The 18,040-nt window shown below is 32.1% G+C and overlaps 1 protein-coding gene and 2 long non-coding RNA genes across 3 annotated transcripts; all 3 read right to left on the bottom strand.

The window, feature by feature from the left end:
- Positions 1–1,553: 1,553 nt before the first annotated feature.
- Positions 1,554–3,787, bottom strand: LOC136275292 (uncharacterized). The gene is made up of 4 exons (XR_010713848.1): positions 3,645–3,787; positions 3,298–3,477; positions 2,690–2,844; positions 1,554–1,949 (listed from the first exon to the last, which is right to left on the bottom strand). It is a non-coding gene; the product is annotated as an uncharacterized lncRNA (long non-coding RNA).
- A 1,209-nt stretch (positions 3,788–4,996) lies between these two features.
- Positions 4,997–9,132, bottom strand: LOC136275550 (uncharacterized). The gene is made up of 5 exons (XM_066085080.1): positions 9,022–9,132; positions 8,719–8,826; positions 5,946–6,023; positions 5,660–5,747; positions 4,997–5,380 (listed from the first exon to the last, which is right to left on the bottom strand). Exons 1-5 carry the CDS (start codon positions 9,026–9,028, stop codon positions 5,170–5,172), a joined length of 492 nt encoding a protein of 163 aa, XP_065941152.1. The 5' UTR covers positions 9,029–9,132; the 3' UTR covers positions 4,997–5,169.
- A 1,244-nt stretch (positions 9,133–10,376) lies between these two features.
- Positions 10,377–16,603, bottom strand: LOC136275422 (uncharacterized). The gene is made up of 4 exons (XR_010713974.1): positions 16,480–16,603; positions 16,172–16,351; positions 12,180–12,322; positions 10,377–10,500 (listed from the first exon to the last, which is right to left on the bottom strand). It is a non-coding gene; the product is annotated as an uncharacterized lncRNA (long non-coding RNA).
- Positions 16,604–18,040: the final 1,437 nt, after the last annotated feature.

The raw sequence follows: 18,040 nt of genomic DNA, 5'->3' as shown, positions 1-18,040 counted from the left end.
GTTAAAATGTGTAGTAGAGTTCAAAGAATTGTCGGACACTAATCCGGAATAATAAAAACGATTAAACTTTAAAACCATAAAAATTGTTTTACTTGGAACAAGACCGAAGTTACTTTAAAAATCATATCAATTCAAATGTAAGTTTCAATGAAATGAAATATTGATTTTCTTGCGGTCTTATGGATATTGTTATCAATAATTGAGAGCAAATGATATTTCATTCTGTCCGAAGTATTTACCCATAGAATAAAAAAGCAGAAATAAATTGATGGTAATTCGAAAAACATTTGTAGTACCACAGACTCCTGTTGCATTTGTATCACATTTGGTACCACTAATTGTTATGGTATTAGAACTGCTTTTCGAACAAATCAAACACAATCCTGCTAATGGTCCTCCCTGAGGGTTATCTGCAATGGAAGACCCAAATTTAAAATGGGTTTTTAGATCTATTCACCAAATTGTTTATTGTTCAAATTTTTCATTTCATTTGGGAGTGATTTAACCAGTCGTAATTGATCAAATCGAAAATATGTTTACGGTTTAATGTCTTTAAGAACAACTCGTATTTAATTTTTTAACTTTGCAGAAACGTCTATCACTGCAAGGACTTCCGATCTTAAGAAAGGAGTCTTTTCGTTATCAAACATACTTCTTATAATAAGAAATTCATGAAATTTTGACAGAGTCAAACGGATCATATTACAAAATGATTCTATCAGTTTTATCAAATTTGACCTTTTTGTTTTCGCATAACAGCAGGTCAAAGTCACTACCTTTTTCCTCAACGTAAAGGATGATAAAAACAAGTGTAGCTTTTTGTAGTTCTGTAGTCATTTATTTAAGATATGAAGATTCTATTCTTCAATGAAATGATAGAACATTAGAATGTCTATCAGCTTATACTACTAAATTGGAATAACTATTTATACTAAAACTGATATTGCTTAGCCCGCATTTCCTCTAATTTTCTTAAATTTTGAGGGGATTTTTATTATTTTTTCATGCTTCCAATAATAAAATATTTATGATTTTTATGTATAATAAAGACTTTATAAAAAGATATAAATTGACAGAAAAGCTAATATATTGACTATTTAATCAATAAGAGAGAAAAACTGATTTTAGTGATTTTTTCACAAAAATCAGTGTAAAGAAGGGCACTTTAAAAAGCCTACAAAAATGTAGTTTGATAGGCAAATCATATTTTAAACACATATTCTGAAACCCAAGTATCGTATCATTAGTTTACATTAGTGAAAAAATCCAACATTAATGTTATTGTTTTTAAAATGCTAAACCAAACTCATTAATCTGCAGCAATTCTGAATTGCGCAATATGTGATATTTTCCTACGCCAATATTACGCCAAAAATATAGTCCTTGTTAGATTCTAAACTTTGATTACTTTTTCTATGCCAAGTTGTACGATAATAAAAAAGAAAGATTATACTCTATTATAATTTCCTTTTATCTTGATTTAATGAACAATTAATCAATTTTACGTTTGACAAATCGAAAACCATAAAAGACTCCATTCTTAACGTTTTGTGCAGTGCTCAACACAACACAGGAAACTACCTTGTTTTTCTTTACATGCATCTATGTGTGTCACAGATAGAACTTTTATCAGAAATTGAGCATACATGTATGTCTTACATGTAGCTTAACATTGTCACCATTCAGATAGCTTTTTACAGAGTACATGTAAGATTAATAGAAAAATTATTGCTTTGAAGAAAGGAATAGCAACAAGACCTGCATTTTACGAAGGTAAATTAAAAATTCTAAGAAATTCAATACTTGCATTCCTCGTAAGCACTGAAGTGACCCTGACCGCCACATTCACCGTCCTCAAAAGAAGAAAGTGAACAGGACATGTTACATCTGTCACTATGGTCAAGGTCACTAGGAACTGGTGCGTTGCAAAAACAGAAACAGATGGACTTCTACAAATGAATTTAATTATACATGTATATTAAAATTAAGTGAATATAGTTATAGCATAAACATCATAAATTACATAATAATACAGTACATGCAATGTGTTTGAAAATGAACCAAAGCAAGATGACGTCATGGGCTGTTCTGATAAAGATTACTTTATTGAGGGCATCGCCATAATTTCACATAAGATTTCGTATTGGCACAATTACATGTATGTCCGTGGTTGGTGTTTTCATCACTCTTTGCTCTGTATTTTGATATTCATACATATATAAGTAAATAGATTTGTGTTCAATCTACATTTTCTCACTGAAATGAAAAAATCCAGAAATTTTCATTGAAACACCCCCTCTATCGCTCCAGGGTTCAATGCATAGCTAAAAATATAAATGTCTGCCGAGATTTGTCATTGCAAACGACATGAAATTATCTAGATGATAATGTTAAGAAAATTGTGCGAAGCGATAGTAAGATTTTCCAATATAAATCCATGTTAATATGTTCATTTGTGTAAATATCTTCGAAAAAGATAGGGGAATTATGCCCGAGAGTGAATATAACTGTACTTTGAAAAAAGTTATGTGTATTTTATAAGAGAAAAAAAAAACATAATGAAAACAAGAGTCTTGAACTGTGAAATTCGAATCATCGAATCGGTATTTAAGAAGAAAAAATACCGGTATATCTTTATTAAATAAACAATACGAATGTTTTAATAAAAATGAAATACTTCGAGACCTACTTGTAATCCAAACAGAACATCTGTGATATTCCCACATGAATTATTTTTCATGGCTTTCATTTTACATTCCCGATAACAATTTCCCACAGTGTTGTTGTTTATCACCAATTCATTTGTTGTTTGGTTTGTTGGTAATGTCGAAATCTGATAACAACCTGTTTAAGTAGAAGCAAAAGTTAAACACATTTACCCAATCTTTACTTTCATATTTAACTTTAGTGTATTGTAATATTGAAGCCTTAAATAGAAGAAATACAGATACATATATGCGTTTCAAACTAATTACATTAAATAATGTTTTGGGGTTTCTATGACTTAAAGACTTCAGTATAGGAATGATTGTTCATATGCTTTACAAAAATGATTTGCTCATCAGCTAAAACACATACAATATAACTGTACTTATAAAAAATCATAGACTTTACAGGTAAAGTACATCATAAAATTTCATTTGTAAATCACGTGAAGAACGAAACCAGTGTTAATTGATGGACAGGAGTAAAAACAACATTGTGGCATAAAAAGCACATGCTATTACCACATACTAGCACATTTATTCATTAAAAAGTTCTTTCCTTTATCTTTGTCTTTCTCATGTTCACATATACCTCTATAAGCTATCCAGGGTGTGTAGTTTCCTTTCATTGATGACTGAGCTGGTAGCTGTACCGTTGTTTTAAGGTGGGAATTTCGTATATTGTCCTGTCTGATATCGCAAGGTTTACTTGATTTCTCTGACTTTTCCTTCGAATTGAATGCTTTGATATCTCCTTGGCATTCAATTTTACCTGTATTTTATAGCACATATTAACTATGATTGGTTTGTGTTATTCCGCCAACCTTCATGCAAAACCATAATCTAAACATGGTCGATGCTTAATATCATTTAATCGTCTGTGAGAAATATTAGTTTTACAGAGCAAGAGATACAAAATGTATTGTATTTCATACTTACCCGTCATGTTGCAAATAAAAAGCACCATGGTCAAGATTAGGGTGGTCATCTTTTTGTGTCATAAGATCCTTACTTGCTTCTTTAACAAAATACATTTTATAGAACAAAAGAAAACTCTTATCTAAACCTGTGATGTAAATTTGCATCCCTATATTTGATTAAATATAAAGTGATCTTTCATTTCCTTGTTCACAGTTTTTTTTTAAAATCTTTTTGATGAAAAAGTGTTTTTGCGCACAAGTGCTTGTGTCATTTCTATTTGCATTGTTAAATCTCTGTTGACTCTGTCGCCATGATAATTTCCTAATGCTTATTTAGATACTTTCATTGGTGCGTATTCATCTCAACAACTTATTACCTACTTTTCTAGTTGGTTTACTGTATAAAAAGACAATATACAGATTTCTCCAGAAACCAAGGAAATAAATAAAGTAAAGAAAAGGAGAGAGATCACAATGAAACAAGAATAGAATTCCTGGGTCCCCCGCCAGTCAAGCAGTATACAAGTATACTGTATATTGGAATATTTTCGAACATTCAGGGCTGTTCCGGAATTAAATGTGTGGGGTGGTTGGGAGGAACATTTTTTACCCCCACCACCAATTTTCCCCCTATTTTTCCTGTCGCAAATATATCCAAAATACTACAATCTAAAGGAACTTGACCAAAGTATTAGTGGTATAAACATTTGGTATAAATTTTATCAAAATCCGTCAAAATTTGTAGGCATGAGAGCGCTTACAAAAAAGTGTAATAAATCCGTCACAAAGTCCCATCACTCCAACAAAAAGTATCAACCAATGCTGATTTTCGAACTTGACCAAGGTAATAGTGGTATAAACATTTGGTTTAAATTTAATGAAAATCCGTCATAATTTGTAGGCATGAGAGCGCTTACAAAAAAGTGTGACGGACGGAAACACGGACACACGGACCCACGGACCCACGGACGGGCGCCTGGCATTTCTATGTCCCCGCTCCGCGTTGCGGCGGGGGACAAAAAGAATTATATTTGAATTGCTCTAGATATAGGATTCTAGTCTTACACAACAGTATTTCTCGAACCATTAAATGGTACATGACAGTTTGTTATTGGCATTTTTCACATGAAGATTTCATTATACGCGTCACATATACAAAGACAATCTAGATTCCTCCTGAAACCAAGGAAATAAATAATGAAAAGAAAATGATATCACTTTGGAAAAAAATATCTTTTTGAATTGTTTTAGATATAAGATGCCTTACACAAAAGGAATCATAGTAGATATTTACAGGTTTTATGATGATAATACACCTTTAATAACATTGAAACATCTGCTTACTTGTCACTAATTTTATTACTTCCTCAAATATACATGTACCTCGCATAACAGAGCATTGCAAGTACACTTAAAACAGAAAACAACATTATTTTGATAAACCAAAAAGTATATCGAATACTTAGTTTCATTTTCACGTCATAGTTTCCTAATTACGAAATCCCAGAACAAAACAAATTCAATATATTTGTCCAGACTAAATGTCAATGAACTTTTACAAACTTTGGGCCGTTTTCTTGTTCCGATTTCTGAATATGGTCGTAGAAATGGTTGTTTCTACAATTAGGTACTATAGTTTGATACCAATTTTGCGCCTTAGAATCAGCCTTGGATCTGGGTTGTCCTGGGGTATTTGAATTAGTTATTTGTCCAATATTGTCGAGATGTACATGTGATGTTCGAGACTTTCGACACCTTGAATTGAAAAAAAATATAAGAACCCTCTTCTATCTTATCTACAGTTTCAATATGTAAATCAAAAGATAAACTCCTTATTCATCATACATCTTATGGATGGCATTACTCTTGTTAAGTTGACAAAAGACAAAAATTAACTTGTCGGAAACTTTACATAAATTGTATTATTTGCTGTAAATGACAATACTTTTAAAAAAGAGACAGATTATGAAATTTACTGTAGGGGCCTAATGATTAGAATTTTTAAAAACATTGACACGTCTCAGTTAAATTTACCTCTCACGCAGCACTCTATAGTATAGCAGAAGAAAAACGCACACTGCTATAGTGGTACCAGAGACACTTAGTATAATCACAAGAGTATCTGGGAGAAAATTTATAAAATCATTTACGACTCAAAAAAGTTAATTTCGAAACAGAACTAATGAGCAATAAGTTGTATGCATTTTAAAATCTCACTAATTCTTAATTTTCAAATTTATGATACTTTATTCGCAATATCCGACAAAATTATACAATTACTAAATGTACTACATTGTAGCTAGGATAGATGGTCGATTACCTTTAGTCAGTGTGAGGCTGGGGGACTCTGCCACGACAGATGTTTTCTCCGCTTTGAATAAAGATCGGTCTTTCATTTCTGCAATTTATATTTGACTTCTCATAAGGATGTTTTGTGCTAAATTTGGTTGAAATTGGCCCAGCGGTTTTAGAGAAGTTCAAAATGTAAAAAGTTTACAGACGGACAGACGGACGTCGGACAAAATGTGACCAGAATAGCTCACTTGAGCTTTCAGCTCAGGTGAGCTAAAAATAGTAAGACGATGGGGGAATAAGATGGCGCAAATGCCCATTCGGTTTAGTTGTAAAATACAATTTTGAATTTATTTTTTTTCAATTAAATCTATTCAAATATATTATTATACAAGTTAACAAAAGCACAATTTCTAACTATATAGTTTTTAATATATTTAACCAAAGATAAGAAAAAAAAAATATTGCCTGAAATGTTTGTGGCATCGAACCCATAACATAAAAACCCTAGATATATAAGGTTAGCTTAAGTCAGGTACTCTAACCCATGAGCCATTTCAGACACAACAAAGTAGGTTGTTTCAATATTATGTGTGACTTTGACCACGAATTTACGGACTTGTATTATTTTTTCAAAAGGATACAAAATGATAATTTTAATGTATAGTGGGTCATCGCTCCACGTTTTTGTTAATTGAAATCGGTTTGTTTTCCAACAGACCTTATTTAGACTATGAGAAAAATATGGAGCACAGACCCACTATATAAAAGAAAATGCCTTCTAAAAAATGACAGTATTTGCAGGATTTGATACGTATAAGCCTGTTTGAGTCAACATATTCCAAGTATTGAACATATTTATAGGTTAAAAATCAATGATATGTTAAATATATATTGCTTTAAATGATTTTTTAAAAAAAGTATCACATTTATTGATGTTTTAATTTTTCAGTAGCTTGTCCGACCGTGTATGGGCATTTTACACGCCTTATCCACCCATTTTTTTTTTTAATTTACGTATAAAAAAACTGCTGATCATATAAGGAAAATGGATTTGCCCCCTCCCCCCCTCAGGAACATGAAATAAAATAAAAATACCATTTAGCAGCTAAAGAGCTAAAGGCATAATATACGCATTTTCCGGGGTTTTTTTTCTTTTTGATTGTGAATATTTGTTTTGAATGATGCTGCCACGCACCCTTTTAAAAACGTTCCTGGAAATTACCGTAAATATAGTGAATAAAATAAATGTCAGCATTCATCCAAAAAAGAGCAAGTTACAACTGTTTCCTATCTCTGAAGAAATGCCCCCGTTTGCTCTGCAAGATTTTGAGAAGATTTTGGTATTTATATTTCAGCAGATTTACAATAACTACTTGAGTAATTCCCCCTTGGTGTGACGTCAAAGTTCACGTCGGTCATATGTCGTCTGTTTTCTTGAAAACACCCTGGAAAAAACTACACGAAATCTACTGTTTTGTTTACTTAAAAAGCATGATGTTCTTAAAATTACACAATTTATCTGTTTTTCAAAAGTTTTACTTTGATTCTCGCGAGAAGGAATCCAGTTTAGTGAGATCAAACGCCATTGATTCTGTCGGATCAATGTGTAAGACATCTATTGTGACGTCATTCGAAAGGACGATAACTCCGTTAGTCTTATGTAATGGAATTACGTTGTGTCAGCACTATATTTATAATGCATGTACATAGCTTTTTATCTTGTTCTCGTGAGAGTGTGAAATGGGACACCACATTTACAGGGAACCGCTGATCCGATAAAACATTGCATTACTGGTCAGAGTAACTGACGCCAAAAAAATCCGTTGAATCAATGTGCATCTAGTCCGAATTTTTTATTTACACGCGCCTTGCCGGTAGAGCTCGCTTTGCTCGCCGGCATTTTGCTATAATATCACATTTTGCGTCTCAAAATACAATTCGTATTTAGCTTTTTAGATTTTTGATATGGTTGACAGTTTGTTATCGTCATTTTTCATTGGACAAATTTTGCTGCATATATGCAGTTGAAACCATGACGCCATTGCCTAAACGATTCAAAAAGATGACGTCAGAATGATTTTGAACGTCAGTTCAATGTACTAATGGTTTATTGGCGCATTGACAGAATATAGTTTTGGTTTATCGGGTTACCTTTATTAAATTTATTAAAAGGTTAGTTGCAAGATAAATATAAAAACATGGTTACTATCTTGAAATGTAAGCTATATTTGGCCGAGGGAAAGAAAAAGTGACAGAGGGCGAGGCTTGCCCAGCCCTCTTCAAGTTTTCGACCCGAGCCCAAATATCGCTTAAATTTCAAGACAGTTACATGTATCATGTATATTATTTATCCTGCAACATCACTTTTTGCGTCCCAAACGAGCTTTATTAGGCAAATTTCGCTGCATGTCTGCAGTTGAAACCATTACGCTTTGGCGTAAACGAAGCAAGAAAGATGACGTCACAAAGCATTTGAACGTTGGTTAAATGCATGAGGCTATATTGGGGCATTGACCGAATAAAGCTTTGCTTCTTGGATCACCTTCATTCGGTAAATGGAAGGGGTAGTTACAGGATAAAATGTTTTATGAACATTTGATTCTGATACGATACAATTAAAAATTTGGTTAAAATGGGGGATGGGGCAAATTTTTAACAATATTATTTAGATCTGGTTTAGTTTTACGCATGAGTCTAGTTTAATGATTGTTACTTGTCCCTTTACAAATATTCAGTACCTAATGGTTAAATTTTACTGGTACGTGTACAAACATGGATCTCTAATTGCGAATACAAACCATTATATTTTTGACAAATAATTGGGAGGTGTTGCTCACAGTCAGTATTACTGAAGGTCAAATTGCCGTTATCCTCTTTCATCTCATAACAATTATCTTCCATCGCAACTTGGAAAAAAAGTTTCGATTTAATGATTTTCAGCAAAACTCCTACCAGATAATGTTTTACAAATGAAACAAAATACTTTTCTCAAAAATTCTTTAACTTAGGCTATGTTGTCTGTGTCAAAGCAGAATTGTATTACACACCGTATTATTAGTGAACTAGTTATTGAAAAAACGAATGAAATATGCTGAATTTACCACACATTCCTAAGGGTTCTCCATCACAGCCAAAATCACTTACGTTTGCATCGGGGATTTTATCTCTGTTTGAACAAATCAAACAAAATCCATCTGATCCTTTATTTTCAATCGCATCTACAGAAAAGGAGAAGTAAATGAGTTATTATACCCGAAGCATCTTGTTCTGTGTTCTTATTATTTGATGGTTATTTCTACTTATATATTCAGTAAAATACACAATTGTTTACCTTTCTAAGTTTAAGATGAACAGACTCGGTAGTATTTATTATCGTCTTAATATATCTTTAAAAAAAATAAATACAGAACTTATTTTACACACGAGGATGATCCTAACAGGTCGAATGCACATTGTCTTTTATAAGACGAAATAGTAGAGAAATATTTGAGAAAAAAAAATCTTTCCATATTCATAAACAAACAAAACTAGCCCTGTCCTGATGTGAGAAACTATGTAAAACATTTTACTGTGGAATATATGCTACACTTAATATTCTAAATACTCTCGGTGATCTGTTTGAAGTTCTTTTGCGTGCATTTACCAGTTATTACACAAAGGTTATTTCGCGTACTAAATGCACAGGTTGAGCAACATATATTTAAATTATAACATTTCCTTTTTTAAAGATAATATTCCCTCGGAAAAAAATATTAATTTTAAAGGGTCTCTAAAGATTATATATGTTTGTGTATTTAATTGAGTTTGGTTTGACGTTACATGCGTTTTCGGTTACAGATAATATTTCAGTTTAAGATATCATTTTGAAACAATTATGACTGGCTCATCATTAGGATTACCTTAAGAACTGTTAAACAGATACTGAGTTGATACAAATACAATCAAAACTCTAAATGCATTTTTCTAGACGGGTATAGCTTAAATATAAGACGACGACAAAGTTTGCTCTTATTCAGGAAGAAGTTGTACTGGAACAGTTTCTCCAAGTAGAGGAGATCCTTCCAAGGGGAATCATTTGACAAGGGAGGGGGGATTGAATGAGAGAAAAGCCTATGTCATAGCACAGGAATCTGTTAACTTGGTGGTATGTTTGTGTCGATGTAAAAAGAAGGCCTATGAAACAACAAGTAGGATTATCTTAAAACAGACTCCAATTGAAAACTAAATATTAAAGTATACTGTAAGAGGGCTAGATTGTCATGGCCATTTCTAGATAATATTTATCTCCTTAAAAAGAAGAGCTCTAAATCAAGATTTAGCAAAATATTCAAATTCACTTTATGATAATGTATAGCTTAACAAATCATATCTAATAATTTAATTAAAATTTGATAGTTAATTTGTAGACCACCTAGCCTCTTATAAGAATAAACAAAATTACAATACTTGCATTCTGTGTATACGCTGTAGTAATTTTTGCTTCTGCATTGTTGATCCAAAGAGCACGACTTATCGCACTCATTACTATGCGAGATAAGTTCTTGAATATTGCAGAAGCAGAAGCAGAAACTCCGAGATTCCTTAAAATATATAATGTACATGTAGTTACATATAAATACTGTATATAAATGCACCGATAAAATGTGTGTCCTTATATTCCAATGTACAAATGACTTAGCTTTTGAGTGATGATTTTTTTAAATATATAGTCTCATAACTGCTGATTAAGGTTCTTCGATCTTCAGCCTCAAAGTATTCTTTTCGTCATAAAATGTTATTTACCCTTAAAACTTTATAAATGAAATAAATTAAAAAAAGAAATGTGTTGATGGTATCCATGCATTTTACGAGGTAATTGCAATTTTGGCCACGATAAATATAATGGAATAAATAACGTATACAAGTTTTGATCAAATTAGAACAAAACAAAACGGTTGTACTGGTGCATCGGTGGCTCGAACCCCTTTACCTCTAGGTAGTTGGTCTCCTTGGAACCAGTAAGCCAAGCAGTTCGTTCAATGGCTTCGCGTAATATTAACACTAAGTCTTCAAGACAAATAAATTTTTCTATATAAAAGGCAGATTAAGACGAGTCTAGCAATCAAATGCTGGTTGATAAGCAGGTAGAATTTCTCAATGTTTTCTAGGTGTTAAATATTTAAGCATTAAATCATTATTTTTTTGAAAGATATACTAGTCTCATAACTGCAGCAGTGTGTGCATACAAATTGAGAGACGCGCATTATGATTTAATTCTTATATTTACATTTTTCTAAAAAAAAAACCCTCTTTTTCTCTTGTCTGCAAATGCAATTTATACCTTTAAAATCCTATTTCATCCTTAGGGTAAGTACATATAAAAGAAAGAGCCATTGTAAGAGCCACATTCGTGAACTTCGATTTTCGCTTGTTGCTTTGCTTTTACAGCGTTCGACGTGTGTGACGTCATAATAATGTCACAGGGATGCAATTGAAAATAATTTAGTATTTAGAAAATCATTTATTTACTCGTTCATTCATCCATACATTTCATTATAAACTCATTCATGGTTTACTCGTGATAGACTGGTATTCGTGTTCTGTCACGTGATTGTGTTATTTTGGGTTGTGTTTCACCATATACGGTAATAGCTACAATATATCTATAGGCCTATTTGGAAGTGGTAAAACAGGTTTTTATGAGTGTGTATGGTCAGTGCGCAAGTGTGAGTGATAGCATTTAATTTATAATGTTTTGCACCATGATTTTAGAACATAACTCGTTTGCCATCAGACAGCGACAGTTTTACGACTTGTTTGTTTAAATAGTTTGAAATTGTCAGTATAGTTTCATCATATTACGTTTAAGTTCTACTGAAGGAAAATTTGGTGAGAAATACTTTTTTTAATTGTTTTAGTCCTAAAGTTTAAATATTATAAAAATGCATGCGTCAATTGTATGAATGTTTTCATTTCAGGTCACCTTCTCATCATTATCATTGTCATTCATCATAATAAAGTAACGTTGAAAAACTTAACCATGCATCCTTTTATTTATTTTGAACGAGGAGTAATGACCCCGAGACAATAAAACTTCGACATTTTTAAAAACCTGTGTGTGGTACAGTGTTATCACTGCAGAAGCTTTCCACACATATTATATGCAAAAAATATATGGAATGTAAATATTTATAATTATTATATCAGTTTTATTTAATAGTAAATAGAACCAAGAATTTCTGAATAAAGTCGTTAGAGGATGATTTGAAATTAACGTTACCTTAAGAGCAAAATATATTGATTCGTTTTTTCCACAATTGATATAATCCTTATGACACTCCAGGTAACATCCTTCTATAGTGTTGGCAGTTTGCTTCTGGGGTTGTTTGTGGTATTTGGGTACAGTTCCAATGTCATAACAGCCTATAAAACAACATTTCTAATCTTATAATGATATTGCTTTTAATTGCTCTTTGAATTCGATATAAAATAAAGTAGACACTGTATTGATCAGGTTTTAGCTCACCTGAGCTGAAAGCTCACGTGAGCTATTCTGATCACATTACGTCCGTCTGTCCGTCCGTCTGTAGACTTTTCACATTTTGAACTTCTTCTCTAAAACCACTGGGCCAACTTAACCAAATTTGGCACAAATCATCCCTATAGAAAGGTGATTATAAATTGCAGAAATGAAAGACCGATCTATATTTAAAACCTCGAAACTGTAGAAAAGGGGGGGGGGTGCATTTTAAAAAATCTTCTTCTCAAGAACTACTGAGTCAAATTCAACGTAATTTTGCATAAATAATCCTTATGGAAAGGAAAATATAAATTGCAAAATTTATCGGCGCATTCTGTTTCAAATTTGAGTAATTTATGGAAATAAAAATAGAGATAATCGCGGTCTATCAGTTTATAACTTCGGATTGGGTATTCCATATCGTAAACGAAAGTTCTTTGTTTGAAGCAGTCATGTTTGAATGTTGACGCATGACAAACGGGTCAAACTGACAAAGGTTGTGCAACAGTTTACGTGCGGAGGGATACCTGAAACATGCTAAACATATTTGTGCCGATTTCGTGAAGTGAATTGAGGTGAAATCTTTCAATGCATTGACATTTTCACTCGTGACCGTGTTTTTACGTTGTTTTGAATTTCGTTTATGCTTTTTAACTTGAGGGGAAATATAGCCTGTATTTTGGAACTTTTACGTATTGAATCAAATATAGACTTCAGTAAATCAGACAGTTAATTGTTTACCTGCACAAAATGAGCAAAATCTGATGCACTAACAACATTTTATATTATAAATACTATACGTACATTCTATTGGTAATTCGGTACGATCTCTACGTATTGGTTAATTATAGTGCAACGTGCTTTGTTAAGATGCTTTGCATTTTCAGTCTAAACGGAGATCGTTTTTGCTGCTAGAAATATATAGGTATATATATTATATATCATGAAAAATGAATTGTGCTCTTTCTTTGTTTTAGTGCATGTTTTGTGAACTCTTGTGAACAAAAAACTGACTCAAACCAAACAGAATTTTGAGTTCTGTATCTTGCTTATAATTCTGCGATTGACGCTGAAATTTCGATGTATCACTAGAAATGTCTCACTAAACGTTAAATACTTGTACAGAAAAATTAAAAGGATGATATGCTGTAATAACTTTTAACTTTTACGATGAATCTACACCAACTTTGTTGGTTTTTCAGACACAATTAAATAAAAACAACCTCTTTAAAACAGTTTAAAACATTACTTTTACGGGGATAAATGTATTGTCGCTATTCTTAAGAAAAAAATTACAGCGGAAAATCATCTTGATTTGTAGCCATTTGTTAATGTTGATTTTGAATAAAGATGAAAATAAAGGATGGGCCTTAGTAAAATAGAGCGATATGCCTGTCAAAACATTGCAGTCTGAGGCTCATTGAGAGGGGTGGGGGGGGCTAGACCTTATCAGAAATCTTGATAAGCAAAAAGGAAAAAAAAATGAAAACTGCTATGTCTGACTTTGCCAAAAAAAGTATATCACATGATAACATTTTCACATGATAACATTTTCATTCGAGTGTATTCATCGATCAATTGAGTAAGGTTATAAAACGTCGCACGAGTTCACTCCTGGTAAACAACAATCGTTTATAATGTGGAAGACCAATCAAATTTTTGAATGTTCTTAATTTGAGCGCCTTGAGGAACAATTTTCTTCTTTCACGTGTAGAATGTTTTTTTTAAATAAAATACAATAACTAGCTAGTACAATGTAGTTGAAGATGAATATGTACCTATATATATGCATATTCTCATATATAATTTGATCGTTTTATAAAGTGAAGGGGCAGAACTAAAATAAAGGAAATTGGAGTTAACAGTGTACCCCTACCAAAAATTTAGTTATAGATCTTGCATAGGATCTTTTTTTTTTGGTAAAACTGGTATTTCATAAGGGTACAATGTCAAAGATTAAGTGTAGAAAATAAGTGTAATTGGATACAGTTTATTTTATGGTATTCTTTTTTGTTTTTCTACCGAGGGGCCATATGGCACAGTATCCTTTGTACACCCATATAAAGCCATTGTTGCTCAGGTGAGCGATGTGGCCCCATGGGCCTCTTGTTTTTATATTTATCATTCTTAACGCAAGGTATCAAAACAATCATGCATGCCATTTATATTGTTTGATCAACAGTTCCCTTATTCAAATTTAGTAAGCCCGCCTTCATACATTACAACACTAATATCTTATACATGTTTTGAGCAGAAAATCTGCATCTCGTCGTCTAGTTTATTTCTCTGTCCTTTTAGACCGATATAATAATTTTAAAAAAAAACATATCTGGATTTTTCCTAAAGTTTGCCTATACTAGACAAAGAGGGTGTTGCAGAAAGGCGGGGTATTCCCCAAAGCGACCCGTAACGCATGAAAAGTCCACAGCTATGCAGACGAATATATTTACACTGCGGGCAGGCAATATAAGAATGCAACATACACAATATTTTATGCGCATTTTTTATTGAACACGGCGACCGCCACCCAATCTTTATAGATACCTATAGAAAGATTACTATAATTTCTCTATTTTGATGTTAAAATAAAACATAAAACAGTTTGATTTCTATGGGTTAGCGTGTTAAAAAATTGGTATAATTGAATAAATCAGATTCCGACTATTCAAAAACATTTGAGTTTGCTCTTGATTGTTATTTAATCATTGCATCATTGCATTGTTTCAAGTACGAAGATAAAATCTGGAACAAACTTATCCGTACATATTTTAATCTACATATTTATTCAAGACTGATCAATACTTTTTTGAATGTTTTTTTTTACCTTAAACCTGTGCATATATTTTTAAAACCGGCATATTTGTACAGGTACCTTCAAACACGGCATGTTGTCCTTAATCAAACACACAAACTTTTTCTGAAAAAAAGATTCGTCGTTTTGAAATCTCTCGTTCAGTAGTAGATCTATACAGTATAACAATAAAAAAGATAAGTACCTAAGTTATATATTACATTGACAAACGTTTTATTAACTTTATTTCGAAATTAATCGATATCACAGTATTACCTTTTTATAATATTTTCTATTTAAACCCCCCCCCCCCCAAAAAAAAAAACAACAACGCTTCCAGGATTCAAACTCAAACAAAAATGTTCGTCAATGGCAGAATTCGACCATCCTGCGTAACCACTCGACTAATCCATACCTGATGTTATTGGCAAAAATTTAATACACCTTTCTTGAATTTCGTAAGTATTCTTGTGTTTTTCAAAAAGTTATATTTTTTAAAAAATATGCCTTTTTAAAACAAAAATCGGAAATGGCAGTTTTCAAGAAAATGTCTTGTTCTTGATGTTTCCGTCATATTAATTTTGGTTCAAGGAGGCAGTTTTTCACAGTAATGAGGATTCCCCTTTTAAAAAGCATCCAATATGTGACATTTTTCTTCGGAACCATTTTATTGATCATTATTTATTGATCTTATAAAAATTGGTTCCAAGTCTCCAGAAATATTACTACATATCTTTATAGATAACGTTGCATGTTAATAGTGATTTACATTGAATTCTATTACTTTAATTTTAATCATAATATCTGCAACACCTTTAGGGAAACTAGCATAGGAAATGAAACACTCTCTTTATTAATTTTCGATAGAGAATGTTTCATGACATTCAGAAAAAAAAGAATAATCATAATGTTTTCAACAACATAATTTTCAATCAACTTTTCAGGCACTCTCCTCATTTACCTATATCTGCAATCCATGGAGTATTATTCCCATCTATGGACGACCACATCGGTCGTGTGAGTAATTCTATTAGTGATCCGGAATCATTTAAATTCTTTAGTCTTATCAGAGAACCGTTGCCAGTAAGGCAGTACTCTTGAAGGGTTGCCTGAGTTAGATTTGATGTATTAGGTTGACTATCTGTAAAAATGGCCAAAGCTTAATTAAATGGTGGTGATGCCCAAATATCTAAAGAGTTCTTTTTAATTATATTTACTTGAAGTTAGAAATATAGAATTCCAAAAAACATCTTGCAAAATCGAACTTACTTGTCAACTGAAATATTGAAAATATCGTGGTAAATATCAAAATGTTCCATTGTCTAGTCATATTCACGTGCACATAAGAATTATTCATTTCCTAGTGAAAGGCAGCTGTTCACTAAGTTTAAAGCATATATTGTTCAATTCAATGTCCTATTGAAACATTTCCTGTTAGATGTGTGTTATCGCTACAAAGTAAAAACAGACGGCACCAATTGATTAACAACAAAGAGAAGTAAATCCGACCCCCCCCCCCCCCCCGGAATAATGTTTAAACAATATACTCATGTGAAATTGTACCGAGACTCACGATCGGTGACTGCAATATCCTAACCCTGATAACATGTATACCCACTTCAATATGAAAAAAGAAGCCGTTCTGCAACACTTGTTTAAATCGAATCCTTTTGTATAATTATAATTTTCTGTAATATTCTATAATTTTCTATAATAATTTCTATAATAATTAGAAATATGATATTTCTATGCCGACATTCTTGATTTGGGCTTCAATTTCCTGTTAATTTAATTACAATTCTTTCTTTGTCGCATGTGCTTCAATTGTTTGGGGGTGTTTTGTTGTTGTGTTGTTGCTGCTGGTGTTAAAGAAATGGAGATACTTAGAATTTGGCCAGATATGCAACAATTGGTGGTGCGTATCTTACAGAAGACGTTATACAAATAAAAAAATGTTGTCAATATTGAACATGACTATTGTACACATTGCTTGACAAAATGTTTAACCCAACCATCGAACACGTTTATATTATATACCAATAAATGTATTTGTATTATAAAGGTAAATGGCAAATACAGTCACGTATAAGACGCTTACCAAAATGAACATCCCATGACACTGGTGATTCTGACAAAAATCACACCAGGCCCAACAACCAATTATAATATGTAAGACAAACCGGATTTTTAACAATCTTAATTTGCCGTCTTATTTCTAATCAAGATAAATTAATGCTAGAATATAAAATTGCATTTTTTAAGGTATTTAGATTGAGAGAGGACGAGAAGGTATCAAAAGCGACTTCTGTGGAATAATTCTGTTGTTCTTAAGTACAAATATACGGAAGTATTTTCATTACATAATTGGAGTGTTAAAAGAGATTAAATCTGTCCTAATGATGGTAACCGAAACTTTAGGGAAACAATGAAAATTGTTTGAAGAAAAAAAAGGTAGTTACCGACAAATTTATTCATAACCTGATAAATTTTTCCGACGAGAAGCGGTCTAAAGTTCAAAAAGTGTATTTCCTTGAATCACAATATTTTATCGTACCATCACAACACCATAACATAAGCTGCATGTGATTGACAGCTTCTTTAGACATTTGAATTATTGAAAACTTTACTGATCTATTCAAAAATCTTTTTTGTATAATAATTACATGATAATTTTTTTTTACCTTTCCATTGATTGAAGGAAAATAATAGACTATCGAGCAACCTTCCCTGATTCATTTAGATATACAAAGTTTGATCCATAATTGAATATAATGATATAATATCTTGCTTACCATTGCCGCTATATTTTAGAAAAAAAATGACAAAAATT

The sequence above is a fragment of the Magallana gigas genome, chromosome 5 (assembly GCF_963853765.1).
Source record: "Magallana gigas chromosome 5, xbMagGiga1.1, whole genome shotgun sequence".
NCBI classification, from domain to species: domain Eukaryota; kingdom Metazoa; phylum Mollusca; class Bivalvia; order Ostreida; family Ostreidae; genus Magallana; species Magallana gigas.
Note: the sequence above shows the minus strand (reverse complement) of the source record. Positions and strands in the feature narration are given on the sequence as shown.

Bases quoted from the DNA above. Each gene is read 5' to 3' on its own strand.
- LOC136275550 (XM_066085080.1), bottom strand. The intron at 6,024-8,718 runs GTTTGTATTCGC...TATAAATTGCAG, and splicing joins TATTTGTCAAAAATATAATG to AAATGAAAGACCGATCTTTA. The intron at 5,748-5,945 runs GTAATCGACCAT...ATTTTCTCCCAG, and splicing joins CAGCCTCACACTGACTAAAG to ATACTCTTGTGATTATACTA.